Source organism: Carassius gibelio, chromosome A16 (assembly GCF_023724105.1).
Source record: "Carassius gibelio isolate Cgi1373 ecotype wild population from Czech Republic chromosome A16, carGib1.2-hapl.c, whole genome shotgun sequence".
Classification (NCBI taxonomy): Eukaryota; Metazoa; Chordata; class Actinopteri; order Cypriniformes; family Cyprinidae; genus Carassius; species Carassius gibelio.
In genome coordinates, this window is record NC_068386.1 from 8,941,228 (window position 1) to 8,969,192 (window position 27,965).

At 35.6% G+C, this 27,965-nt stretch overlaps 1 protein-coding gene and 1 long non-coding RNA gene across 3 annotated transcripts; one reads left to right on the forward strand and one right to left on the reverse strand.

Moving 5' to 3' along the window:
• Positions 1–6,232: 6,232 nt before the first annotated feature.
• On the reverse strand, positions 6,233–14,757 carry LOC128030234 (uncharacterized). The gene is made up of 3 exons (XR_008187855.1): positions 14,597–14,757; positions 8,800–8,940; positions 6,233–7,964 (listed from the first exon to the last, which is right to left on the reverse strand). It is a non-coding gene; the product is annotated as an uncharacterized LOC128030234 (long non-coding RNA).
• Positions 14,758–16,064: 1,307 nt separating this feature from the next.
• LOC128030999 (serine incorporator 1) lies at positions 16,065–27,965 on the forward strand. Of its 2 annotated transcripts, XM_052619165.1 has the most exons (11): positions 16,065–16,245; positions 17,865–18,026; positions 18,109–18,296; positions 18,414–18,493; positions 19,684–19,821; positions 19,943–20,112; positions 20,543–20,633; positions 21,061–21,211; positions 24,944–25,153; positions 25,445–25,593; positions 26,709–27,965. In XM_052619165.1, exons 1-10 carry the CDS (start codon positions 16,207–16,209, stop codon positions 25,581–25,583), a joined length of 1,368 nt encoding a protein of 455 aa, XP_052475125.1. In that variant the 5' UTR covers positions 16,065–16,206; the 3' UTR covers positions 25,584–25,593; positions 26,709–27,965. The 2 variants fall into 2 exon arrangements, with proteins under 2 accessions (XP_052475125.1, XP_052475124.1); XM_052619164.1 differs by having other exon boundaries at positions 16,090–16,245; positions 25,445–27,965.

Genomic DNA, 27,965 nt, shown 5'->3' on the forward strand with positions numbered 1-27,965 from the left:
GCAAAACGAAATTTTTATTTGATCATAATTTCTATATATTTTAAAATCAGTATTTAGTTATAAATAATAAACTTTTTTTCCGTCAAGGCAAAATGTATAAATTGAGCGTCATTTCAATATTCAAGAATATGTGAGGGCCTGTCATTGACTGGCTTTATCACAGTCATCCGTCACTAATGTATTAAGCAGTTAATGCAGCGTAAAGCATTAGTTTGCCATTACATCACTAGGATCTAAGTTTAACATGCGCTCTGTGCCACCTCCATTAGAGGCTGAATAAGCTGGTGATGAATTATAGATGAATGAAGCCCTCAGTTCTGGGCTGAATTGTCAAGTCCCTCTCCAGAATATTTTTTTGCCCCTGTGACCTGAGTGAACCAAGGTTATTGCACAATCAAGGTTATTGTATATTTTGATGCTTATGCAACAGGTTATCATTTATCAATGACTTTCCATCAGTATTTTTTATTCTTTTCCATCTCCCTGTCTGTGCTCTCAAGGATCAAACATCCCAACATCACAATGTTTTTTTTTTTTTTTTTTAGATTAATGATGTCACTCATCTGGTGTCACAAAATATTTGCAATGTTTTCTGTTCACTTCCACATATATACTGTCTCAATATAAAATAAAATGTAAAAATAAATTACATTTTAGCAAGAAAGTCTGTGATGCAACTTTATGCCGATTTTTTGTCCGTGTGCAAGCCAGAAAATTCAATTTATTGCATATGGAATCCTGTAACTTTTATATCTCACAATTCTGACTTAATTTCTCACAATTCTGAGTTTATATCTCCTGATTTTGAGTTTACATTTAGCAGTTCTTACTTTCTCTGATTTGCGAGTTTGCATTTCGCAATACCAACATTTGAAAATAGACTGTAGTATCTCCACAATCTAAACTCAACTGCTCCCCTTGGCACTTTCCCTTTTGTGTCCGTCCCAACGGTGCCCAAGTGGAAAAATACCAGCATCTCTTGAGAGCAAGTGCTGAAAGGCTGACGGTTGCTTCAGTATAAAATTGTAATGCTGGTATAGCAGCCTCGTTCAAACAGCACAATGAAGAGGCAGATATCAGCTGCCTAGTTTTCCTCAGCCCAGAATGGCTCGCCAACATTTCAACAAAAGATCCGATTATAACGGTCAGAAAGCGGGTGAGGTGAATACCCAGTCGGTCACAAAGGAGGGGGTAAAATCTGTCTCCTGTTCTTTAATCCCTATGCATTGAATGACACCAAACACACTGTAAACCGATCAGGGGACAAATACCGTTCTTAGCATATGATAGTGATGGAAAGACACAATTAAAGGGATACTCCACACCAAAATGAAAATGTTGTCATTAATCATTTACCCCCATGTCGTTCCAAACCTGTAAAAGATTTGTTAATCTTTGGAACACAATTTAAGATATTTTGGATTAAAACTGGGAGGCTTTTGACTGTCCAATAGACTGCCAAGTAAGTTACACTGTTAAGGTCCAGATCTGCCATCAGTGGTTCAACCGTAACATTATGAAGTGACGACAATACTTTTTGTAAGGGAAGACAACAAAAATAACGACTTTATTCAACAGTTCATCTCCTGTTTCACTCCACATCATCTTAGCACCATTTTGAAGATCATTAGCTGAACGCAGACAGCGTCCGCTCTTCTGAGTCAGCAGCGCGTCAAGTTTGCACTGTTTTCTTTCAAATCAAAGCATAAATATACGTAAAAAAAAAATATTCCTTGTGGCACTACTGATACAGAAGAGCGTACGCTGCCTGCAGGTTAGGAATAACATGGGGGTAAGCGATTAATGACAAAAAATTTGTTTTGGGGTGGAGTATCCCTTTAAGACAGCAACTGAACTTAATCTTTAACTATACTGTACAGTGCAATCATTGTTTAATTCTTGAATGAATGCCTCTAATGAGTCGGTTGTTTTTAGTAAATCAAAAACATTCAGAGCAATCGGTGAAGTCCAAATCCTGAATAATTGACTTTAATGAGTCAGTTTCTGTTTGGTGAATAAAAAAACATAAAGTTTACAGCTAAAGTCATATTTATCATTAAATACTTTGACTGATTGACAACATGTAGTCAAAGATTAGCAGGAATTACATTATGTATTACACCAATTACATTATGAGTTTTGTCAGTACTTTCGAAAATTAATTAATTAATAAATAAAATGATTTGATACACGGTAAAGAACCAAATAGTTTGAGCCATTCCTAAGAAAATCAGACTACATGGTTGCGTTGTATGTTTTTGATTACCTACAAAGAACTGGCCAATAAAAGTCATTCATTCTGTAATAGAACTACAGCAGTTGCGGTGTCTTGTTTTTCTGTGGATTATGTAATGGGTTTGTGGTCCAATGCACTTCTGTTTATGGAACTGAACGTCATTTCCGATTCCTTTTTAATGGCTTAAATGCTTGCTTACCTCATTGTGCTTGACATTCACATTTATGATAAAATTTTATACACACTTTTAAAAACATTGAAGGTATACAATATATGGGTTCCATGGGAATAAAAAACCTTGACTTTGCCACTGATAATGCCATGTTATTGCCAGAAACTCAATTTCATTTAAATATTCTGTTGACATATAGGATATTGTCCAACACAGGCTGTTACCAGCTTGAAGCTGCCCTGCTGAGTCAGAACATCAAGTGTCCAGGTCCAGGTCATCCACTTGTGTTCAGTGATTACTCATTCATTCCCTTTGATGTTTGAAGTCATTCCAATGACTGGTCCTAAATGGTGGATTGCTGGAGTACAGAGAATAAATGGGACTAAATGCAACTAAACAAATGATCATGCAAAAAAACCTTATCATTTAGTAATGAATGGTTTTGTGTTAAGTTGCCACATAGGTTCAGCGTAAATCCTATTTCCAATGCAAAACCAGTGATTTAAGCCATTACATATTTTAAATGTAAACCATTTTCCCATTTTGGATCACCGTGGCTCATGCAGTAAATCGCATATAAGAATTCATTGTAGTTTTCGCCGAAAGAGGTCTGACTAAATGTTTGTCTGCATGTCTTTTTCCATTATTGCACCTCTGTCTCCCTTTTGCTCTCCCCTCCTCCTCTTGCTCCGTCTCTTACTCTTTCTCTCTCTACCTCAGGCAGTCTGACTGGCACGTTAAATGGCATGTGCCATGTGTCTGAGTGGGTACCGCCACCCCACACCCTTGAGCTGCAAAAGCTGATAATTATTTTCATTGGCTCACGTCAACACATCATCATTTGCGACAACACAGCAAATTCCTCCGCCCCAGCAGAGACAAACAGCCACAAAATACTATTAGGCTCAGCACCGAAGAAAAGGTCACCCCTCGGTTAAGGTCTCCACCTTTATTACAGAAGATCTGAGGGTGCCGTGGTGGCTGATGTCGGCACTAATAGCTGTGCTTTCACATGACATGTAGTTATTAACTGATGCATGATGCGTGCTTCTTGTCTGCACATCATGTGGGCAGATGGGATATTATCGTGCTGCTGTAAGGATGTAGCCTTTTGTTCAGCTTTGCTTCGGGTTTCACCCATTCCACATCCACTTAGTGTCCCTCCATGCTGTGTTTCTGTAAGGACGAACAGAATCACGGTGGTCTTTGGCCCTCGTCCTTGCAAGATTTCAGAGTACATCAGATAAAAGAATCTTGAAAATGTTCTTTGTGCAAAACATGCAAGACAAACACATCTGTTAGCAAGGGTTTTTTTTTTTTTTTAGCTGAGCCGGTTTCCTTGGCAACATGTTGCCATAGCAACGGCCCAGGCACCATTCTTTGTTGGTTTGTTATACAAGTGTGAGGCGGGGGGTGGGACTACACTCCCTCACAGCATATTTGGGTGACTACATGCAAACTAACACCATGCTCAGACAGCCAGACACAAAGCCAACGCATGTGCTGGATGTGTCAAGGGATCTGCCAACCTGCCATGTTTATCACTCATATAAATAATAATAGATGTTATAGCAAACACTGTATAGGAATACACATGAAAATATTATGAAAATGTTCATTTTGATTGCATTTCCAGCTATTTTTATATTAACAATGGGGGATTTTGTTATCCTTTGACAAAGTTTTGTCATAGCAGATGCTGTATAGAGAGAGAGAGAGAAGAATACATGCAAGGCCTCACATTGTAAACAAATAAATAAAAAATAAAATAAGCTGCTATGTCCCTATGAACATAACACGATGCATGCAAATCTTGCATTTCCAACTATTTGTACATGATATAAACCATATTATATAGTTACGCACAATGCTGCTAGGCACAATGCAAAGTGCAGCATTTAAATTGTATTTTATTACATAAATTAATTAAAGGAATAGTTCACTGAAAAATCTAAATTTGTCAAAAACGTACTCCTCTGATTTTCAGCTATCCATATTGCTTGCAGTAAAAAAAAAAAAGTCAAGTCATCATCTATCGTCTGACTCAGGAGTGAAATATGAAATATGGTTTACAAGTGAAAACAGTTCAAAATAAATATGACATTGGATTTTGATGTGAGAGAACAAAAGGGGATGGATTTTTATTTTATTATAGATTATGGCCGGAAGTGTCAATCTGAAGTTAAAACACTTTACTGATGGATTTGTTTCTTAAAAACACTCAGCTTTTTACTTCACTGGTACTTTACTGGAGTTGGAGTTGAGTGGATTACTTGTTATTATTATTGTGATGTTTTTATCAGCTGTTGGAACTCTCATTCTGACGGCACCCATTTACTGCTGAGGACGTGAGCAAGTGATGTAATTCAGCATTTCTCCAAATCTATTCTGAACTATTCCTTTAATGTTATTTTAATAAGCAAATTCATTAGGTGGCATTTAAATTACAGTGGATTTTCATAGGGAACAAATGTTTTGACCAGAAATATGACATGGACATCAGCCCATGCAGAATCAAATAAGTTTATACTCTTTCTTCTATCCATAGGGAAGTTGTACTTCAGCTTATTGTTATGTGATACAGTTCTGATATCCTTCCCATACCCGAAGAAGATATTTGATCCAGTACTTTGCTGTATGACAATGCTGCTTATTTTTAGACTTTTTTTATTAACAAAAACTGAGAAATTCAGGTTTTATACTCTCTTTTTGGATTTATGTTTTGAGCCTATGCACTGTTTCACGTCATCATTGCCAGTCTTTGATTATATACATTTTTCAATATAAATAACAGTTGTTGAAGAGACAAATACTGTGGCTCCCCGGCGGGAAATGATTCACTAAAAATATAAATGTATTATAATAAAATAGGCTCCTATTTTGTAAAATATAATAATTAATAATATAGATGCAGGTTTCAGGAAAGAGTTACAGGGATAATTCACTCAAAAAAAAAAAAAAAAAAAAAATACAATTCAGTCATCATTTATGCATCTTCATCTTATTCCAAACCACTATACTGTAGCTTTCTTCCACATCCAAAATCATATGCTATAATGTACATGCTAGTGCCAGAAAAGAACCATAACAGTCGCTAGTTTATATAACTAGTGTGAATTATTTCAAGTCTTGTCCTATCATGTTTTTTTCTATGGTGAAGCTTCAATATTCTGGAGAAAAACTGTTCCTTCAAAGAGTTAATAACCTTCTCACCACAAGACCTTTCTCAAATACTGCACTGTCATGAATTGTTTCCTACAAATCTAGATTATCTTTGACTGCCAGGCCTCACATAGTGCTCTGTGATTTTCAGACAGACCATCAGCAGCAAAGAATCTTTCCTTTACCCTGACTTACTTGTTTATATCCTCTGCTTGGATGCACTACCCAGAAATAAATTGCTTTTGACTGTAGAGCCTGCTAAGATCAGTCCATTCGTATTAATTGTATAGCCTACCCTTACGAAAGGAAAATATATTTACCAATATATTTCTTAAAATATATTGTGATATATTGTAATATATTATTTTCCCTTTTTATTTTCTAATATTTTATATATTTGAATACATTAAATAATATATTGATGATACATATATTATATAATATATTGCAAAATATACAAATGATTGCCGCTTTCAATATATTGCAATATATTGGAAAAAATAAATATATATAAGAATATATGCCTAATATATTACATGATATTTTCCAATATACTGCAATATATTTTTGTTTCATAAGGGTACCCAAGAAACCCAACAGTTTCACATGCCTCCTTACTTTCTGTAAAAAAAAAAAAAAAACAAGCTAAATATATTATGGCATATGTGTATGACATTAGACGTTTATTGCAGAGAAACACATGGTCACCCTCTTATGGTTTCATAATGACAACAAATGGCGTTTAGATTGCAATGCCCCCGTGTGAATAGTGGCTCCACCTGGTGGTAAACAACAGCACTTCATTCATTTAAATAGGTTCTGAGGTACAGCAGGTTTCAATTGATTTCTAATACTGGCCCCTTTCAGTATCATTCATTTTTGATATATGTGTATATACAGATACAGCTTCTATATCTTTGTAATGCTAGATACAATACACACATTGTGTGACTTCATTGATGTGTTTTTAACAGCACAGTTACTGTAGTGTAAAAACATACAAAGGCAATTTTATCCCAGTTTGGCAATTACAACAATTTACACTGATACATTAAGTTACCAGCGTAGAGTATAAATGGGACAATACTGTAAAATAAACACAGAGTATTAAAAACAAACAACATCTTAATAAAGAATACCAGTTTCATTCACATCATGACACAGACACTAAAAAAGATCTCTCTGGACTTGTCAAAAGATCAGTCATATCCCTCCCTTTAGTTTGCATGTTTAGGCTATACAGACCTTAAAAAGGCTATGGCTCTTAGACATCCTTGCACCACACATCCAACGAAGGTACTCTATTTTTTTATCCTATAGTTTGGATTAGCTCAATCATGTGAGTTTGAATCAAACTGACATCAAAGATCTACTAAACATAAGTAAGAACACTCTATACAAAACTCTGTACATCACATACAGTATGAGTTTATAGAGATTACAAAGTGGACATTTTTTTCTTTTTTAAGTTATAAAATCTTTTGCATGCTCAGATTAAAGTCAGTGTTTTTATTTATTTAGAATCCGCTGACCCATTCAAATTAAAATCAAAACTCTGCCTTTGGAGGGCATTATGAATATTTCTTAAAATCCTGCAAACTATTTTTATCCTAGTACTGTATACTCTTAATTTTATGATTATTCTTCCCTTCCTGATTTATGCTTTTTCTACTGCATTTCGTGTTTGGCAGTTCTGATTAATTTACTCACAAATATCTATTTTGGTTTTGCAATATATATATATATATATATATATAATATATATATCTTTTTATTTATTATTATTATTATTTGAAGGCTGAAGATAATGCTACATGCCGCTTGAATAGCCGCAAACATCTGCTCATATTCTTTCATGGTTACCCTTTCCAAAATCAGAGGCGATTTTTAAAGACACATTACTGAGATCACATAATATCATACAATATCAAACAACAACTGGATGTATACGTAACTCACAATAGTCATTATTGGATAGAAAGCTCATAAAAAGAACAGCATTTTGTCAAACAAATGCGTAAAATTCATTAAAGCGTTCCCAAGCAGATCCCCCAGTGTTTTGGCTTGTCTGTGTTTCAAAAAGTGAGGATTGCTCTTCCTCTTGCAATATTCTGCTTCCATTCCTGTCTTTTTTTCCACTGCTCAAACCCTTTGAAGACCTTGTCCTTCATTTAGCATTTTAGCTGCCCTCTGTTGCTTCCTATAATGCAGTCTGACAGGCATCAGGAACAGCCGGTAGAGGATGAGCTCCAGGGGAAAGGCGGGGGCTGTTGAGGCCCCATCTCTCTGGTTTTGGCATAGACTCAGCCACCTAGGAACCCTCCTTCACCTCTGGGCTCTCTGTAGGAGTGGGGGGTTCCTCCATAGACGGGGACTGAGCATCACCTGGACCGTCTGAAACAGTAACAGTAAGTAGACAGTAACACTTTATTTTACGTTGTCCTTTGTTACACGTTACATGTACTTATTATTATAATAACAGTTAATTATACATAATTACAAGCAAGTAACCCTAAACCAAAACCTAATCCTAACACTAATCATATAGTAAGTACATGTAGTTAATTCATATTACTCAGTACTTCAATGTATAATTACTGTAACAAGGACACCTTAAAATAAAGTGTAACCAAATAGACTGAGGAATAAAGAATTACATATTTTTTTAATAACCGTTTAAGATTTTATTCATTCAATTATAATACATTTTTCTACACTGGAAAACTGATATTTGTAGGATTTCCATGACTGAGGAAACCCTATATAGCTACTTGCATACTTTAGTTGCATCAACATCTTAATAATATGATACCTGTTTATCATTTCTGCAATATTTACTTTATTTTCACATTTTCAAACATTTTGGACTGTTACAGGTTATCATAAAAAGCTTATAGTCTAATGTCTATAAGCCTTTATAATTACACATATTTTTGTTTAAGTTTTATAGTTTAATTTATTATTAAAAAATATTTTAAATGATTATATTTCTATTTTTTTCTATTTTATATATACATACATATATGATTAAATATATTTATTATATATAAAATCAATAATTGATTTGATACACACACACACACACACATATATATATATATATATATATAAACCAACTATTTATAAATAGATCTATTATAATTATATATCTAATATTTTATTAAAATAATAAATATTAAATAAATGTTCATTAAAAGAATACATAAAATACAAAGTATAAAAGCATTACCTGTGAGGGATAGTTCTGCCAGTTTAAGAGGCAGGTCAGGCGGGACTCCAACAGGAGACCCCAGGATGTCCGGCAATGCGTTGCGACGGCCAGAGCGGCCCGATGAGGCAAAATCCAACACCGGCTCCACCTCTGTCATCTCTAAAGATAAGGCAGAGCTGACATGAAGTTTGCAATCAGTACAATGGTGACAACTGATCATGCATTGTCTTCTCTGACCACCAGATGGAGGTGACACCCTAGAAATTGTTTCTCGCCCACAGGAGGAACAACAGAATTATATAAGCAAACATTTTTTATGCTTGACCCATCTGTGGCCCAAAGCTTGTCTTTCACAAGCACAAACAGGCCACTCTAGAACGCAAAGCCCTCCCAAATTACTCTCCATTCTCTCTCAGACAGGAAGCAGTTGCCTTAGCAACAAGACGAAGCACCTATATTGCATAGCAACAGGTAATCTCTTCTAACAAACAGTGCTGAGATGCACTTTTGCTCGGTTTTTTTCTTTTGACATGCGTTGCCTTTCCCATGCGAGGCTTGTCTCTGTATATGTAATCACACGCATGTGTAAGTGAACACTTGGGTGTCTTGACCATATGCTTGCATTCATATGTCTTAGCATGTGCTTGCCTAAACATATGTCTGTGCATAATTATAGCAGAATTCACATGGCACGAGTGCATCTTCGGACCATCAGGACTAGTATCAATCTGCTGATTACATCAGGGCCATTTCAACTGGTTTATAAGACTTAGGCCAGTTGCATAAACATAGCCACTATGACTGTCTTAAGAACTAGTTTGGCCGACTAACAGTTAGTTAAGGGGTAACCAATCTTATTTTTCGGATTCTAGTTAGAACAAGCTACATTTGTATGTAACTGATTAAAAAAAATCATATATATACATATATATGATCAGTGCTTGTGCAGTATAAATAAATAATTGACACCTAAAGCCATGGTGAATGGAAACTGAAAACTGAAAGTAGGTGTTTTTTACTGAGATTTTCTTTGACTCATATTATCAAAGATAACATATCTTTATGATGGCAAACATAAAACTTTATTTGTTCTTATGGCATAATTCAAGTGTTTACTGCAGTGTAAAAGCAGCATAATTTAAACGTGCAAGTTTCTGTTTACTGAACCTTTACCCTCTGAGCATCGCAATTATTGTTTATACATACACTTTGTTTTTCAAAAGGACAAATTAAACATCATCTCTTAAATATCACATATCGTACAGTTTTTGAGGAAAATCATACTTTTTTATCACTTTCCTAAGCACCTTTTTGCCTGGTGGATGCTAAAACATCAATACAACACAGATAAACAATAAATGTAGGCATCATTTTACAGCCTACTAATGCTATTAAAAATTATTATTCAAGTCTCTCTCTGCTGAGGATCTCAAAAACTCTTCTCAGGTTTATACAGTAATAGTTCACCCAAAAATTTTAATGTGATGAAGATTTACTCAATCTCAGTCCACCCATTAGTGTTCAAACAGCTCATAAATGCAGCACAATAATAAAGTTGCAAAGACTAAAGTCTAAAGTCCAGAGATATTCTTTATGAAAGTTAAGAATCATCCACGCACTCCTTAAATGTCTAACACGCCCCCACATCTCTACGTCATTATGTGGGAAGATTTCCATAACGTCGCCCATATGTTCATGCAAAGCAAGAAAGCTTTTATTCTCATTGCAGTATTGTTGTTGCCGCCGCCACCATGTCATATAGACGCTGTGTGTTTCACTGTGAAAGTGAAACTACTTTGTTTGGCCTTCCAGAAGAGGACACGACTAGAAATCATGTTTATATCACGTTCATAATGGGTTTTAGGTTTATGTCTCATCGATCCGGTCGGACAGAGCATCACAATATTTTAAGGGGCGTAACATTTCTTTCACACACTTGAGGTATTTGGCCAATCACAATGCACTGGATAGCTGGCCAATCAGAGCACACTTCGCTTTTCAGAATGATGAGCCTTGTAAAATTGACGGGTTTCAGAAGTCAGGGCATAGCGGAGAAACAATAATGTACAGTTTGTGGAAAATAATGTGTTTTTTTATTTAACCTTAAATCGCATAAACATTTCAATACACAAAATACACCAAATAATGTTCTTTTTAGCAACAATCATATGACCCCTTTAAATCGCCTTAATGATGGATTTCACTCCGGTATTTCACTTCATGAGACATTAACTGATGGACTGGATTATTGTGATGTTTTTATCAGCTGTTTGGACTCTCATTCTGACGGCACCCATTCACTGCTGAGGATCCGTTGGTGAGCAAGTGTTGTAATGCACGATTTCTCCAAATCTGTTCAGATGAAAAAAAAAACTAACATCTTGGATGGCCCCAGCAAATTTTCATTTTTTGGTGAATACTCCTTTAAAAGCACAGCAAGGCTAAACACAGCTTAGACCGCATCAGTCCCGCTCTCATTCTGTTTGTCTGTCTCCTGGCAGGCTGCCTGACTAGCTGTGGCTCTTGTAGTTTTATAATCCATATTGTAAGAAACTGGAGGATTATGGATGAGAGACAGCGCTGGATTGGATCCACTGCAATCTGAGCTAAACACTTTATTTATAGTAAACTCCTTATTTTTACTTAAACTTCTCATTCGTCCAGATGAGACGTGCTTAATCACAGATCTTCAGCTAAACTTGATGTCATTGACTTAAGGTACAAAGAACAGTGTCTCTTGATTTCTGCCAAAGCCTCACCCAAGAATAAGTAGATAAGTACTAGTAGATAAGTAGATGGGAAAAGGTGAAATCTTCTGCTTTCAGTGAGTGTGCCTGTATCACGCAACTGCAGGAAAGACAGAATAAAACAATGTTCACAGTCGTTGATTCAAATTTTATGTACAAGTTGGAGAAATGCAAGAAAAGATGATGTTATACAAAACAATCAAATAAAAGATTTTTTATCATTCTTTTGAAAAAGATCTTCTAAAGTAACCAAAGCTGCTTTTATTGGATGTTGTGAAATATATATTCTGATTACTTTTATCTTTATATTGTACTTCACAATTTGTTGCCAACAATACCTATTTTAATTTCAGATTAATTATAAAAATATAAAGTCCTGTGATGGATATTTCACCCATTTAACCTGTTTGTCTGACAACTTGGTTTTTGCTTGAAGATGAATCTGTAAATAACTCTTGTAAGAAAATAATTGGTTCGTTTGAGCAGCTTGTGCAGAATGACACCATCTGTACCTGTTTGCTTTCTCACACAAATAAAAGTAAAATGCAATCTGTGTTTGGGTAACAATAATCTAACCTGCTGTACGTTAAACATGGCGTTGATTGAATGCTCTTTTTTTTGAGAGATGTGTTTGTTTCTCCGTTAGACTCACATGATCAGTCAGGCAACAGCTGGAAGCCCAAAGCAATGACCTTCACTCTGAAAACCTAATTCTGTTAGAGGGGACACGGTGCACCCAGATTACTGATGTCACATTCTGTTGAAAGATCTCATTTTGTGATTGTTGTACAGAAAAGGAAAATATCATGCTACAAGTCCATCACGGTAAGTAACCGTTCAACAAGAGTGTAAAGAGAGAGTGTAGCATAAAACGCAGAGGAAGTGACAGACTTTATATGACAGACTTTGTAAACAAAGGTGGCCTGCAGGAGTTACTTCACTTCTCCAAACATTCAGCCTGAACAACTTTGGCCACGCTTTGGGGATGACCTCATACTGTCTCTCAAACTGGGCAACACACATTTGGACACTGGATTAGGGGAATCTTAGGACAACAACATGAACGAGACTACAGTCATCTTAAGAACTGTCGTCTGATCACTCTCAAGATGACAGATCCTTCTTTCGCTTCATTTCCATGTGTCTAGATGAAAATAATACAGAACATAATTGGACACTTTTTGTTTTCTTTAAAATGCAGGCCTTAATTTTCGAAAGAATTTGCTTAGCCCTGATGAAGTGAAGACTTGAATCTGAGCTAAACTGGGGCAGATGATTAAGCCTATTAATCATGTTTTACCATAAAAATATATATATATTTAGTGACAATGACTGTGTCTGGAAGTTAAGGCAGCTGCCTCACTGCCCATGTTCAGATATTTCCTTCACTGGTTTCACACAGACTTCCAAGGCACCATAACATCATGTCTAATGATCTGGAACAAATTCGTATTCGCTTTAGAAATAATTAGACAAATTACAAACTAGAAATAGAATCACATGTTAAACACAAAAACATTAATGTATTAGTTTACTTCTTCAGCTGCTCCAAAAAGATGACACTTTTTTTGTGGAATGACTACTTTTTTTTTTACAATGTAGAGTGCAAAGAAAGAAAAATCTAATGAGATAAAAGCATCTTCATAAAAATTATGTTAAACAAATACTACCAGCGTCTTTCAGCGTGACTGTATATTTAACCGTTTCTAACTGTATTTAATGTAAGTTTTATGCACAAACCTATTCAATCTGCAATCCATTTCTAATTATAATTATAAAAATGTGTGATGACAAGTGGGACACAAGTTCAAAATGGGCCTCTCAGGAAACGGTATCCAACAATAAAAAGATACAAATAAAATAAAATAAAATAAAATAATCATAAAATAAAATGTTACCCAGAAAATATGTGTTTGGGTAACAGAATCTCACACAGAAACAGAAAACACTGGTAACACACAGGATAATAAAATAATAAATAACAGTTGTTGCTGTTATGTGTTATACACACACACACACACACACACACAGTAGTTGACATTTGAAGTCGATCAAAAAAGTTAATCAAAATTGTCCTAAGACAGGAACAAATTTTGGTTTTAGGACAACTTTGATGAAAGGTTTTGATCCACTTCAAAATGTTGACTAATATATATGTGTGTGTGTGTGTGTGTGTGTGTGTGTGTGTGTGCGTGCGTGTGTGTGTGTGTGTGTGTGCTCTTGTTTTTGTGACATATCAGGACTCAACTCTGTATAATGACATATATGAGGACATAACCCATGTCCCCATTTTTCTAAACGCTTATAAATCATACAGAATAAGTTTTTTTGAGAAAGTAAAAATGCACACAGTTCCCTGTGAGGGCTAGGGTTAGAATATACAGGGGCCATAGAATATACAGTTTCTACAGTATAAAAACCATTACGCCTATGGGATGCCCCCACTTTTCACAAAAACAAACATGTATATGTGTGTGTGTGTGTGTGTGTGTGTGTGTGTGTGTGTGTGTGTGTGTGTGTAACAATGTAATATGTATAACAAGGATAAAATGTTGTCCTAAAATATAAAGTAATTCATACTCTTTTCTTCTATACTAAGGTAACAAACAGTTAGACAGTAACAAGAAGCCTACTCCAGCATTTTAATTTTTTTCCCGTTTTTACAGTGAATATTTTAAAGTTGCCCTCGGGTTACAGCTGAAACTGATCTGACAGCCCTGGCTGTACATGTCTAAAGGTTGCTCACGCCGCCCCTGATTCTCACCTCTGCGCTCTGTCATCATCACACAACAGTTTGGCAGCGATTCATCTAATAATGTGTTTATTTTTGTATTTGTAGAATTTTGTTAGCATCCTTATTCATTTATTTTTGTCAATAAAGGGGGCGGTTATTCTCCCGATATGTCGTTATACTATTATTAATCTTGAATGTATTTCCGTGGAAGTGATCGTTACAGCAAAGCCTCGAAGCCTCGTTTCAGTGTTTCACATTAATAATGATAATGAATGTGATAAACTGTAAACTGTGATTGAAGCTTAAACATCCAAAGGAAGAGGCGAGAACTTACCCGCGGTGTAGACAGATATCCACAATATCCCCGACGGATGCAGATTTTTCACGTTACTGATAAATTAATGCACCTTTTTCACCGGAGACGGTGTGTTTTGAGAGCACCTGCCCCGGTCCTAAGGTCTGACATCATCTCGGCTCCCGCTTGCCATCGAGATTTCTGAGGAATAATTGACAGGCAAAGAGGAAAGGACGATACCATTAATTATTCGTAGGGGGGACGCTACGCTACACTGCAGCGAGAATGAATAGGCTAAAAAAATTATAATCTTGTCGTTTAAAATAACCATGGCATAAAGATGGCAAAGTAATGATTTTCTGGTTATTGATTATTAATTATTATATATGTTTTTTTCTACAAACGGATTAGTTTGATTCAACAAGTCAGAGAGGTGGGCCTCCTATGCACAATCTTCTGCAATAAAGAAAAATATAATATATATAATTCAGCTTGAAATGTCAGCACAAATCCCCATTGCGCACACAAATGTCTGTCCAGTCAGATTTCAAAATATGTCGCTTCATTAAAATGTGTAAATAACGTTACTGCTGTTTGGTCAGTGTTGGGTATTTGGTCAGTAAGAGTGAAATCACAAATCTAACATATACAGTTGTTGTGGGTCTAATAAAAACTCACAAAATCATAGATGGTCGTTTTGTCAAAATGATAACAGTCAAACTGACCCTGAGAGTCTATGGTCCACCTTACATCTCAAAGATGGAGCTGGGACATTATCCACTTTTAACAGTTATACCAGGATTTCTATATAAAATTATTATGATCAACACTGTTATGTTTCACAAATACTGACATTATCACATATTCTATGTATGCCTACGTTCTCTGGAATCGTTATCTAAATTAATCTACTTACACATTCATAAATCTAATACAATTTTCACTTAAATATCACTGCAATGTCAAAAAGAGATGTGGGTTAATTACATCAGTTTGTGAAACACATGAACCACTCAATCAAAATATGTTATCAGTTTGATAGAAATATACATATGTCATAACTGGAATTTAATTATCTATAATATCAAATTAATTTAAATATCAATATCACATATACATTTACTCTTAGTGTACTGATTTATATAGATACATGGCTTAGTATATTTTTTTATACTTTTTAAGCTTAATATATTAACTATCATAAATAATATAAGTAATATAAAGGTTTATTTTGAACTAAGCTCACTTTTCAAAATGAAAGTTACCGTGTCCTAAAACTGCCTACTAAGTATTCTAAACCAATGTAAATATGAAAAAGAAATTAATACTATTAAAATACTGTATTTTAGTCATTGTTATAGTTATATCCAAGTTACTGAATATGAACATATTAATATGAACATACCCAAGCCTACTAGTAATCTTATGTTAATGAGGAATACTTTTTTTTCAATCTATTTGTAGAGTTTATGGGGGAATTGGAGAATATGGACTTTTATTATGAAATAGAACGAATTGCTCATTACAATCGTCACCTTCAAACACCGGAATTAACTAACAGAACGTTAAATAGCTCATACTGTAATTTACTGTCAGTTTATCCTCTGAAAGTTCGTGGAGTCGTTTGTTGTTTTTGTTTCTAATACAAAATGGGAGCCTGTATGGCTTTGTGTTCTCTCGCGAGCTGTGTAAGTGTTCTGGTTTATTTTTCATGGTTTAGCTAACCGAGTTGCTACCCAACAGCGTCTCTAAACTGTTAACGTTAATTGTAACGAAAACTAAATAATATAACATATGAATAAAGAAAATAACGTACTGGACGGCGATATGTAAATACAAAAAATGTGTGGTTTCGAAGAGTTTTAACATTACTCTGAAAAACAACAGCATACTGAGGTGTGCTCATATTTGCATTGAGATTAACGTTAGTTATAGATGATCCTCCATGGCTTCCTGACAAATAAAAACGATATTATTAACTGAACTATTTATATAAATTGTACAGCAATTATGCAGGGGATGATATTTCAACCAGCCAAGCTGGCTCTTAGGCTAATTGTTTATGTATAATGTAGTCTTTGGTGTGATTTGGTCTTTTTGTAAGTTATTTTCGATGTTATTTTATTTGAGATGATTTGCTCATAATCAGGTTATACAGGATTTCAGTTTTCGCAGTCAGTTTTTGTAATTGAGGATAACAATTAGGGTTAAACTGTAATGTCCCTTGGCCATAAACAAGAAAAAAAAAAACTGTAACGTACACATCAGTTTAATACTGAAATGTAAAAGTGAAGGTCTGACTTGTGTCAATAATTTTTTTTAAAAAAAATCCGAGCTGATCAACCACTCCCAGCATGAGTAACGGGTTTAAAATGACATTTATACAGTATGCATGACTGGATTTACAAGCGTCATTTCCTCATTGTTTCCTGCAACAAAACAAACCTTCTTCCTTCTGAGGTCATATACAAATTAGGCCATGAATGTCATGAAAATGAGAAGAATACAGTTACACTTTAAAGGAATTGTTCAAAGTGGCCTGAAAAAATATATAACAATAATTAGATCAAATGAAATTATACATTAGATTTACACACACTATAGGTTCTCATTATCAAAACCCTTTTTTTGTTGGGGGTGGGGGGTATATCTTGTAACAAAAAAAATATTATCGGTGTGTGTGTGTGTGTGTGTGTAAGTATATAATATATATAATATAATATATATATATTTATTCTTTTGAAAAGTTCATGCTTTTATAGTTATTCAGAGTAAAAGATGCATTAATTTGATCTAAAGTGACAGTGAAGACATATTCTTTAAAAATATTTATATTTAAATAAATGTCGTTCTATTAAACTTTCTATTCATTAAAGGACCCTGAACAAAATGTATTATGGTATTATGGTTTCCATAAAATTAGTAAGCACCAAATTCTTCAGCATTGCTAATAATAAGAAATGAGCATATTAGAATGATTTCTGAAGGATCATGTGACACGAAAATATTTGTCTTTGTAGTCAAAGAATTAATATACATTTTGAAATATAGTAAAATGCAAAACTTAAAATAGTTACTTTAAATGTTAATAATATTTCAACTTTTTAAAAAGTTTTTGTCAATTAAATGCAATATCTGTGAGTGTAAGAGACCTCCAAAAAATAAAAAAAAAGAACTCACAAACCCAAGCGCAATATATATCAAATTGTAGAATGTTCTGCAGATTCTTTTGTGAACTATGGCAATTTAACAATAAATGCTTGAACTGGTGATATAATTGCTCTTTCTCTTACTCACTCTGTTACAGGCCTCGTGTTTGTGTGGCTCCGCTCCATGTCTGCTCTGTGGCTGTTGTCCTTCTTCCAATAACTCCACGGTCACTCGGCTGCTCTTCTCTTTCTTCCTTCTGCTGGGGACACTGGTGTCTGTAATCATGATCTTGCCTGGCATGGAGACGCAGCTCCGCAAGGTGGGCCCACCATCAGTCTAAATTTGTCTCATTCGTGCTTTCATTGCAGTGTTTTAATTTTCTGTTTTTAATGTCTCTTCAGATTCCCGGCTTTTGTCAAGGAGGAACCACAATACCAGGGATCGAGAACCATGTCAATTGTGATGTGATTGTAGGCTACAAATCAGTGTACCGCATGTGCTTTGCTATGGCATGCTTCTTTTTCCTTTTCTCTGCAATCATGATTCGTGTAAAGAGCAGTAAAGACCCTCGTGCTGCTATTCAGAACGGGTAAGCCCTTTAATATTATTTATATACTGTTAAATTATTATGCTACTACTATTGTAACATTTGCTAAATTAATTGAAAATGAAATTAGCTTGATTTTATCATTGACTGTCTCGTCAGGTTCTGGTTTTTCAAGTTTCTGATACTTGTTGGCATCACTGTCGGAGCCTTTTTCATTCCGGATGGAACATTTCATGATGGTACGTTTTGGGTTGAACTATTCTGTTAACAGCACAAAATAGAACAATTTCCATTTTCATATATTCTCATAGGGAAATAAAAAAAGGCAATGACAACATGGCAAAGATGTTAAACTCTAAATGCAACAATAGTCATGATAATGTTATTTTGGGAAGCCGTTGTCATAACGCAGGGTTACATTTCAAGGGATGCAGAAAACACCTAGTCTCCTGCGGGGAAGAAGTCAATTACTTTTTAATGACTGTTTTGAGATGTGAGATGCATGGGAAAAGACCGTATTAAAAGTGGAATAGGATGTTATTTTTTTATAGCATATTACATTAGCAGTGAGAACATGTTGTTACTGCCTTGCCAGAATTCTCATGGTGTGGAATTAAAGATGCAGAACACGGGTGACTTCCAGAACAAGATCTTGACATTAGCATGTTGCATTGTGAATTTAAGTATTAGAATATGGGCCCTCCAGAGAAGCATGTTTTATTAAGCCTAGTTATAAATATAGTTTAACGTGTTCACCCAAAAACTAAAATTCGTCCTCTTGTGTTGTTCCAAACCTGTGTAAATTTCCTTTATATGTTTTTTTTCTGTCTGTACAATAAAAGTCGATGGTCTCTAGAAGAGTTTGATTACCAAAATGTTTTTTTAATATCTTCGCTTGTGTTTCACTTAAAAAAAGGAAATGTCGCCACAGTAACAGACTACAGTGTAAAACTCCCTGACATATTCTAAAGATGCCGCGAACTTTAAATATTTTACATACTTTTGAAAATCCAGTGTTTAGTTGATCCTGATAAGTGCTCGTCGTCACAATTGTAAACATGATGGTTTTCTTCTTTCTTGAGGGGGTTTGGCGCCGGGTGGAATGTTAAAGAACGCAACACACACGTCTCGCGGAAATCTTGTAGATTTCAACCAGTCCGATGACGACTTCATAAGGGGTTAAATAAGGGGTGTCAACTCACTTCCTGGAGGGCCATAGCCATGCAGAGTTTTGTCCCAGCCCTGCTTTTAATTAGGATTAATTCTGTTAATTTAGTTTGACATCCCTGCATTAAATTGTTTAATAGTTACAAAATATTTATATTTCAGTTAAACACCATTCTTTTAACTTAAAAACCATGATGTTGTATTGTTGTTAAGCAAACGTAACCAGTATAATACTGATGCATAACTTCTTTTTTAATCACAGTTTGGTTCTACTTTGGTATTGTGGGCTCCTTCATGTTCATCCTGATCCAGCTCATCCTCCTGATCGACTTTGCCCACTCCTGGAATGAGGTGTGGGTGAGGAATGCTGAGGAAGGCAACAGCAAGTGTTGGTTCTCAGGTACATAGAGAGCACATACACTGCAAGACATCCTGTTCATCACAATAGTCTTGCAAGCAAGTGTGTCCCAATCCACTCTTTTCAGAAAAAGAAACTATGAGACTATTTTCTATGCCTACAGGTTTGCTGTTCTTCACTATCCTGCATTACGCCCTGGCCTTTGCTGCAATTGTGCTGTTTTATCTCTACTATACCAAACCCGACAACTGCGCCGAACACAAGTTCTTCATCAGCTTCAACCTTATTCTCTGCGTCATCATATCTGTGGTTTCCATTCTGCCTAAAGTGCAGGTAAAAGGAAAGTACTAAAGCATAAAACTATTTTAATCAGCAATATTGATAAAAGACCACCATATTAAGCAGCATTAAGTCCTTCAACGTAAAGCACCAAACTGTTTCAAGATATGCGATTGCCTCAGCACACAAATCCTGACATGAATGCTGATTTATAATAATGTGCATAAGAAACAAGCCTCTCCGTTGTACTAAAGGTCATCTACTGTTGACATTACCCTCCAGCTTTTGTCTTTGTAAGGAAACTTCTTTGTTTCCTTCTTTGCATACAGAATATCAATGCTGGCCTGCCACGACAGACAAGCTTTCTTCACTGTGCGAGCCATTATGAAAATCTGCAGTTTATATTCAGTTGTTTCTTACAAGGGCAGACCAAATCGGATGTATGCATTACTAAATATGTTGCTATTTTTGTGTGTGTTTGTAGGATGCCTCGCCTCAGTCTGGTCTGCTTCAGTCCTCTATTATTACTATGTACACGATGTACGTCACCTGGTCCGCCATGACCAACAACCCTAGTAAGTCACATGCAAAAAAACCTCAGTAAATATTTACTGTCTGACTTTTTTTCCTTTTTTTATTTTATTTTATGAGCTTTCCTTTTGTTCCTACTCAGGTTGATGCATTTTTTGGTGAGTTGTGTGGTTTCATGCAAACCAGCTGCTCAACCTTTATAGTCTCCTGATGCTTGTTACTGAAAGAAGCCAAATTACCTATTAGAATCCAGATTTTAAATTTAACCCACTAGCTCCACATTCTGTTATGGTCTAGTAAGTATACCTATTAGCAACCTAGATAAGTTTAAAAAAATTATTAGCTCATGACTAGGTGTTTGATCGTAGTCTTTATTAGAGAAGTAAGTGATTAATTGTTGTAGTTGTATTATATTTTGTTTCTGTATGTTCACTATGTTCAAACCTTTTGTTTGTCTGGCTCCACCCATAGATCGTGAGTGTAACCCTAGTTTGCTCAGCCTGGTGTCCAATATCAGCACATCTGAAGCCATGCCCACAAGCTCCCCTGGGATGGTGCAATGGTGGGATGCTCAAGGCATTGTAGGACTGGTGATCTTCCTCTTCTGCACCTTTTATGCCAGGTACATCAAGCTAAAACATCTTTGAACATGACTTTGGTTTCTTTAATTGAGATCTTGTTACTATCAGTGTTATTAAAATGTATGAAGACCATCTATTACTACATCAGCTACTGTAGTTAACTGTTGTTTTCCATGCTGATTCATTTTACATTACAATTTAACATTTGTATCCAGCTGCACAGAGACATGGTTGATTGATTGATTAGTGGTGTCAGATGCTGACACCTGAAGGCAGGGTCCAAAATTATAATTTGCCAAGCAGCAACTGTGAGTTCAGTTTGGCCTCAGCAAGTAGACGGAAAAGAGTTACTCGCTCATTAAATGGTAGCTTTGACCTTTAACATGGTTAGTGTCTTATATGTGTTATTTTATTAATTGTGCTTCTTAAGATCTTAAACATTTATATTCAGTTTGTCAACATTTTTCATCTTTTCTGACTCCTAAAGTTTTTAATAAAAAAAATTTCTAAAGTTTTTGCAGGTTAAAATCAGATTTCGAATCCTATTTTTCTTCATTTTCATTCAGACTTTTGAATGGCACTTATATACAGTATTGTTCAAAATAATAGCAGTACAATGTGACTAACCAGAATAATCAAGGTTTTTCGTATATTTTTTTATTGCTACGTGGCAAACAAGTTACCAGTAGGTTCAGTAGATTCTCAGAAAACAAATGAGACCCAGCATTCATGATATGCACGCTCTTAAGGCTGTGCAATTGGGCAATTAGTTGAATTAGTTGAAAGGGGTGTGTTCAAAAAAATAGCAGTGTGGCATTCAATCACTGAGGTCATCAATTTTGTGAAGAAACAGGTGTGAATCAGGTGGCCCCTATTTAAGGATGAAGCCAACACTTGTTGAACATGCATTTGAAAGCTGAGGAAAATGGGTCGTTCAAGACATTGTTCAGAAGAACAGCGTACTTTGATTAAAAAGTTGATTAGAGAGGGGAAAACCTATAAAGAGGTGCAAAAAATGATAGGCTGTTCAGCTAAAATGATCTCCAATGCCTTAAAATGGAGAGCAAAACCAGAGAGACGTGGAAGAAAACGGAAGACAACCATCAAAATGGATAGAAGAATAACCAGAATGGCAAAGGCTCAGCCAATGATCACCTCCAGGATGATCAAAGACAGTCTGGAGTTACCTGTAAGTACTGTGACAGTTAGAAGACGTCTGTGTGAAGCTAATCTATTTTCAAGAATCCCCCGCAAAGTCCCTCTGTTAAAAAAAAAGGCATGTGCAGAAGAGGTTACAATTTGCCAAAGAACACATCAACTGGCCTAAAGAGAAATGGAGGAACATTTTGTGGACTGATGAGAGTAAAATTGTTCTTTTTGGGTCCAAGGGCCACAGGCAGTTTGTGAGACGACCCCCAAACTCTGAATTCAAGCCACAGTACACAGTGAAGACAGTGAAGCATGGAGGTGCAAGCATCATGATATGGGCATGTTTCTCCTACTATGGTGTTGGGCCTATTTATCGCATACCAGGGATCATGGATCAGTTTGCATATGTTAAAATACTTGAAGAGGTCATGTTGCCCTATGCTGAAGAGGACATGCCCTTGAAATGGTTGTTTCAACAAGACAATGACCCAAAACACACTAGTAAACGGGCAAAGTCTTGGTTCCAAACCAACAAAATTAATGTTATGGAGTGGCCAGCCCAATCTCCAGACCTTAATCCAATTGAGAACTTGTGGGGTGATATCAAAAATGCTGTTTCTGAAGCAAAACCAAGAAATGTGAATGAATTGTGGAATGTTGTTAAAGAATCATGGAGTGGAATAACAGCTGAGAGGTGCCACAAGTTGGTTGACTCCATGCCACCCAGATGTCAAGCAGTTTTAAAAAACTGTGGTCATACAACTAAATATTAGTTTAGTGATTCACAGGATTGCTAAATCCCAGAAAAAATTTTTTTTGTACAAAATAGTTTTGAGTTTGTACAGTCAAAGGTAGACACTGCTATTTTTTTGAACACACCCCTTTCAACTAATTGCCCAATTGCACAGCCTTAAGAGCGTGCATATCATGAATGCTGTGCCTCTTTTGTTTTCTGACAATCTACTGAACCTACTGGTAACTTGTTTGCCACGTAGCAATAAAAAATATACTAAAAACCTTGATTATTCTGGTTAGTCACATTGTACTGCTATTATTTTGAACAATACTGTATATATATGAAAAACAAGGCTGCATTTATTTGATTAAAAACCCAATTAAACAGTACTATTGTGAGATTTTGTTTCAATGTAAAATAGATTTTCTCTTTATATATAAGTTAAAATGTAAATTAATCCTTTGATGTAGTGGTATGATTCTTTCTAGAGGTTCGTTCATTTTCAGTTCTTTCACCAAAATGATTCGTTCAGAATCGTTCAATGATTCGTTCAGTTATCATTTCTACGTATTACACAGAATATGCCAGCAGGAGGCAAAAAAAGAGTGTATTATGTCTTTAGTCAACGAACATATTCACTTGTTACAAAAACTGATCTGGCTTTATTAAAATGTGTGTATAATGGCATTCAATATATAAAGTCTAATTAAGTTGTTTAGATGAACAAAGCACAAGGTTTTCTTGCCTAATTAGCATTTTAATTATTTGGTCAGACAGTTTGTATATTGTATATTCACATTCATAAATCTGGGATTAAACGTGGAGTTGCTAAATATCAAAACAAGCGTATGTGTCACAGTACTTTACCTTTGCGTTTTCCGAGATTGACATGCTAAATGGCATACTAACCCGGTTTACTCTCATTCATTACGTTCACGAATGAGATAAGATATGTAACAGTTAATTTCATTCATGAATGACATGTATCCGTTCATTCAGCTCGTTCACGAATGACATGTCTTTCAGTTCAGTCATTTCATTCATGAACGAGATGTACTAAATCATTCAACCCGTGCAAGAGCGACATGGGTATCAGTCATTTCGTTCACGAACTATAAGATCTCTAGATCTAGTTCAGACTCATATGAAACTCGTTCATTGAAGGGCGTATTCGTTCACTACATTTAACAAATCACATACTCTGTCACATCTCATACTCAAAGGCTGTTGGCTCGAGGTTGAGTAATTCTTTGACAGGATGAAATGGTTCAGCACCAAGCTGCGCATGCGCTACTAATAGCGCCGCGCTGCTGTGGAGGGAGGAACTTCACTGAACGAGAAATATGAGTCATTGGATTACATGAACGAGAACGATTCGTTCACCTAAAAGATTCATTCAAAAAGAACGATTCGTTCACGAACGACACATCACTGGATGGCAAAGCTGAATTTTCAGCAGCCTTTACTCCAGGTTTCAGTGTCATGTAATTCTTCAGAAATCATTCTAATATGATAATTTGTTGTTCAAGACACATTTATTACTGTTCACGTCGTTTACGTTGTGCCGTTTAACTATGATCATTAACTTTGTTTGTTTTTTTAGATTCTTTCATGAATATAGAGTTTAATACAATAGCATTTATTTAAATTATTTTTTTCTTTACTGTCAGTTTTAATGTCTTTTAAGTATTAACGTTTAACCCCAAAATATTCTCAGTTAATTTGCCATTCATTGGCAAGTGTGAGAAAATTTTACATTTTACCATATCAGAAAAAAACAACCTCTCTGTCTTTGAACCCTACCCCAATATAGCTCAACATCAATTAAAACTGAAATTGAATCTGAAAGAGGTTGTCATGCCAGTGTCCATGTCTTTTCTCTTTTCAGCATCCGTTCATCCAGTAACGCTCAGGTGAACCGGCTGATGCAGACGGAGGAGGGGAAGGGCACCGTGGGAGGAGAGGAGATGGGGGAAGACGGACTGCGGCGTGTTGTGGATAATGAAGAGGACGGCGTCACATACAATTATTCCTTTTTCCACTTCCACCTCTTACTGGCCTCTCTCTACATCATGATGACACTCACTAACTGGTACAAGTAAGTGCTCATTCTTCCCCTTTTTGATTCTGGAGTGAACCAAAAAGGTTAAAGGTGAAGTTTGTCATTTTAAAATACTTTCACCTATCATAGTTTAAAGGGATACTGTAGTTCTCAGAATAATGAAAATAGTCATCATTTGGGCACCATCATGTTGTTCCAAACCTGTATGACATTCTTTCATTTTGATTCTTTTAAATTTTGAAGGATGTACTGGAAATGTTTTAAGCAGTCACAAAGCATTCAACAGAACTGCACCATAGACTAGCTGAGGTGTTTTTTTCTCTTCAGACCTGACACAAACACTCAAGCCATGCAGAGCACTATGCCTGCAGTGTGGGTGAAGATCAGCTCCAGCTGGCTGGGTCTGGGGCTTTACCTGTGGACGCTGGTGGCTCCTGTTATTTTACCCAATCGAGACTTCAACTGAGCTCCAGTGGGTGAGACTCTCTCTCACCTGTTCAAACTACTCCTGTTTGTGTTGCGTTAGAAATATTGCAATCTTCAAACACCATTAAATCGCCAAGACTTAAAGCAATTAGAATCTGAAACAGATGATTGGTGACTAGTCTCATAGGGCTGGTAGGTACTAAGTCATAAAAAAAAAAAATGCATGGCCAACAACAAAAGTATATGATTCCATGACAAGTATTTCAAAATGCAAAAATGACACCAAAGTGTTTCAGTTGTTCAGTAAATTGACGCATAACATGTAAGGATTACTGCTGTGCTGAAAGTTGCCATTCACCGCTAGATTTTCTTCTTTCCTTAGAACTGATATTTTTTGAAGTAATATAGGTGCACAAAAATGTCAGTTTGAAGTAATGCTCGAGTGAATAGCATATTCCGTTTTCCTTTGATTCCTCCATCCTTTTATCTCTTACTCGCGTCCTTAAGATTTTAAAAGAAAGAAGCTAAATTGCAAGAAAAAGTAAAGTGGATGGACAATAAATGAAATGAGAAGCACCCTTTTTGCTTAATGAATGATTCACAGCTGTCTCCCTTCTTGCACTGTTCAAATGTTTGGCATCTGTAAGATTTTTTAAATGTTTTTGAATGAAGTCACTTATGCTTAAAATAACTGCTCTCTGTTTATTTAGTGAGAGCAAAGCTGAATTTTCAAAAGCCTTTACTCTGGTTTTCAGTGTCATGATCCTTCAGAAATCATTCTGGTGCTCTAGAAATATTTATTATCATTAGCAATTGTGAAAACAGTTGTTTAGCATTTATTTGAAATAGTCTTTACTGCCATTTTGATTAATTGAACGCATCAAAAAATGCGACCCAAAAATCTTACTGACCCCAAACTTTTGAGCAGTAGTGTACTTCTATCATAGGAGTCACTGTGTCTCCACACATGAAGGATAAATGAATGAAAGGACTTTTACTGTACTTGTTGCTTCTACCGTGTTGTTATTATCCTCTATAATTCACTTCTCATGGTCCTTAAGGGTTATTTTGCTGTTTTTTTCTTTTGCTGATATTTTATAAAGTCTATATTGTTAGTTTAACTTGTTAAGCATTAAGGTAACAGCACTACTCTTCGGTTTAACAGGTGCAAGCTACTCAAACCTAAGGCCACACATTTCCAGTGCTACAAATAAACTTAATAACTATCCTACAGACCGTCAACAAAGTGGTCCTAGCCACGAATTCAATTATGCATGATACTGCTGCTAGAAACCTACTCTACCTAAAGAAGAAACCTTTTTTTACAGTAATAGCATTTCAACTTCAGGGTTCAACTTCTTCAATGCATTGTACAGTAGACACTCTATAATATACAATTTCGCTACATACAATTTAGCAATGTGTAGAGAGGGTCATGGGGGCTTAAACAGGGGGCCGTTTCCACTCATGTCCTCTGTAGAGCCCCTGAAACTTGTGCATCCAACAGATAAGCCCTATCCGACACACCCTTCACCCATACATCTCACTCCACCGTGAGGTCACACGCTCTGACCGGCGTCTCCTACACTGCCATGAACAACAGACTGTGCTGTAATATTAACCGCTGATCCAAATTTATATATTATGGTGCTACCAGTCCATCAGAGGCACATGTTAGCATACAGTATCTAGCTTGTTGTTTAGCAGTATACTTGTGTAAAAGGTACTTTAGTGTGGCAGTAGGTCATTTATTGTGGAGTAACACATTTAAATATCACTTATATATAAATTAAGGGCTGGGTACTATGTTAAATATATATATATATATATTTAATGGGTAGATGTTGTTTCTGAAAACAGATTGTTAATCCTTCAGCCTGTGACACTTATGTTTTTGTTTTTTTACGTTTTTGTTTATTTAAAAAAAAAAGTTCTAAAAGTAACCATGCATTTAGTTTCACTTTTTTTAACACTGCTAAAAATATATGAAAGCAAAATATGAGTTTCATAACTCTTAAGTATTGTAGGTGTGTCTGCCTCAAGTTATTCTGTATTGCCTGTGTTATGCTGGTGACATTGGAAGAAACTGATTTTGAAGTATGTTGTGTATATATAAAGTATATTTGAATGTTTCCCAAAGTAATAGATTAACACAAGCATGACGGTTCATCTGTAGTCTATTATTAGGAGCAACATGCAAGATGAGTATCTCTTCATGTGCCTTTCTACGAAAACTACTTATCAAAAGTGAACAGGTTTATTTCAGACCTATGAAAAAGTGCCTTTGCTGTTTTATAACATTTCATTTTTCTTACCATGGACAATATTTCTCTTTTCATTATTTCAGTAGAAGTACTATTTCAGTGATATGGTGTTGTTCAATCTGTGCTAATGCTGTATTTCAATAAACTCATGCAAAGTG

What these genes read in the sequence shown, in the direction of transcription:
- LOC128030999 (XM_052619165.1), top strand. Translation starts at nt 16,207, where the DNA reads ATGGGAGCCTGTATGGCTTTGTGTTCTCTCGCGAGCTGT. An exon ending in CGCCATGACCAACAACCCTA is followed by an intron (nt 20,634 to 21,060) that starts GTAAGTCACATG and finishes CTCCACCCATAG; the next exon opens with ATCGTGAGTGTAACCCTAGT. An exon ending in ACACTCACTAACTGGTACAA is followed by an intron (nt 25,154 to 25,444) that starts GTAAGTGCTCAT and finishes TTTTCTCTTCAG; the next exon opens with ACCTGACACAAACACTCAAG.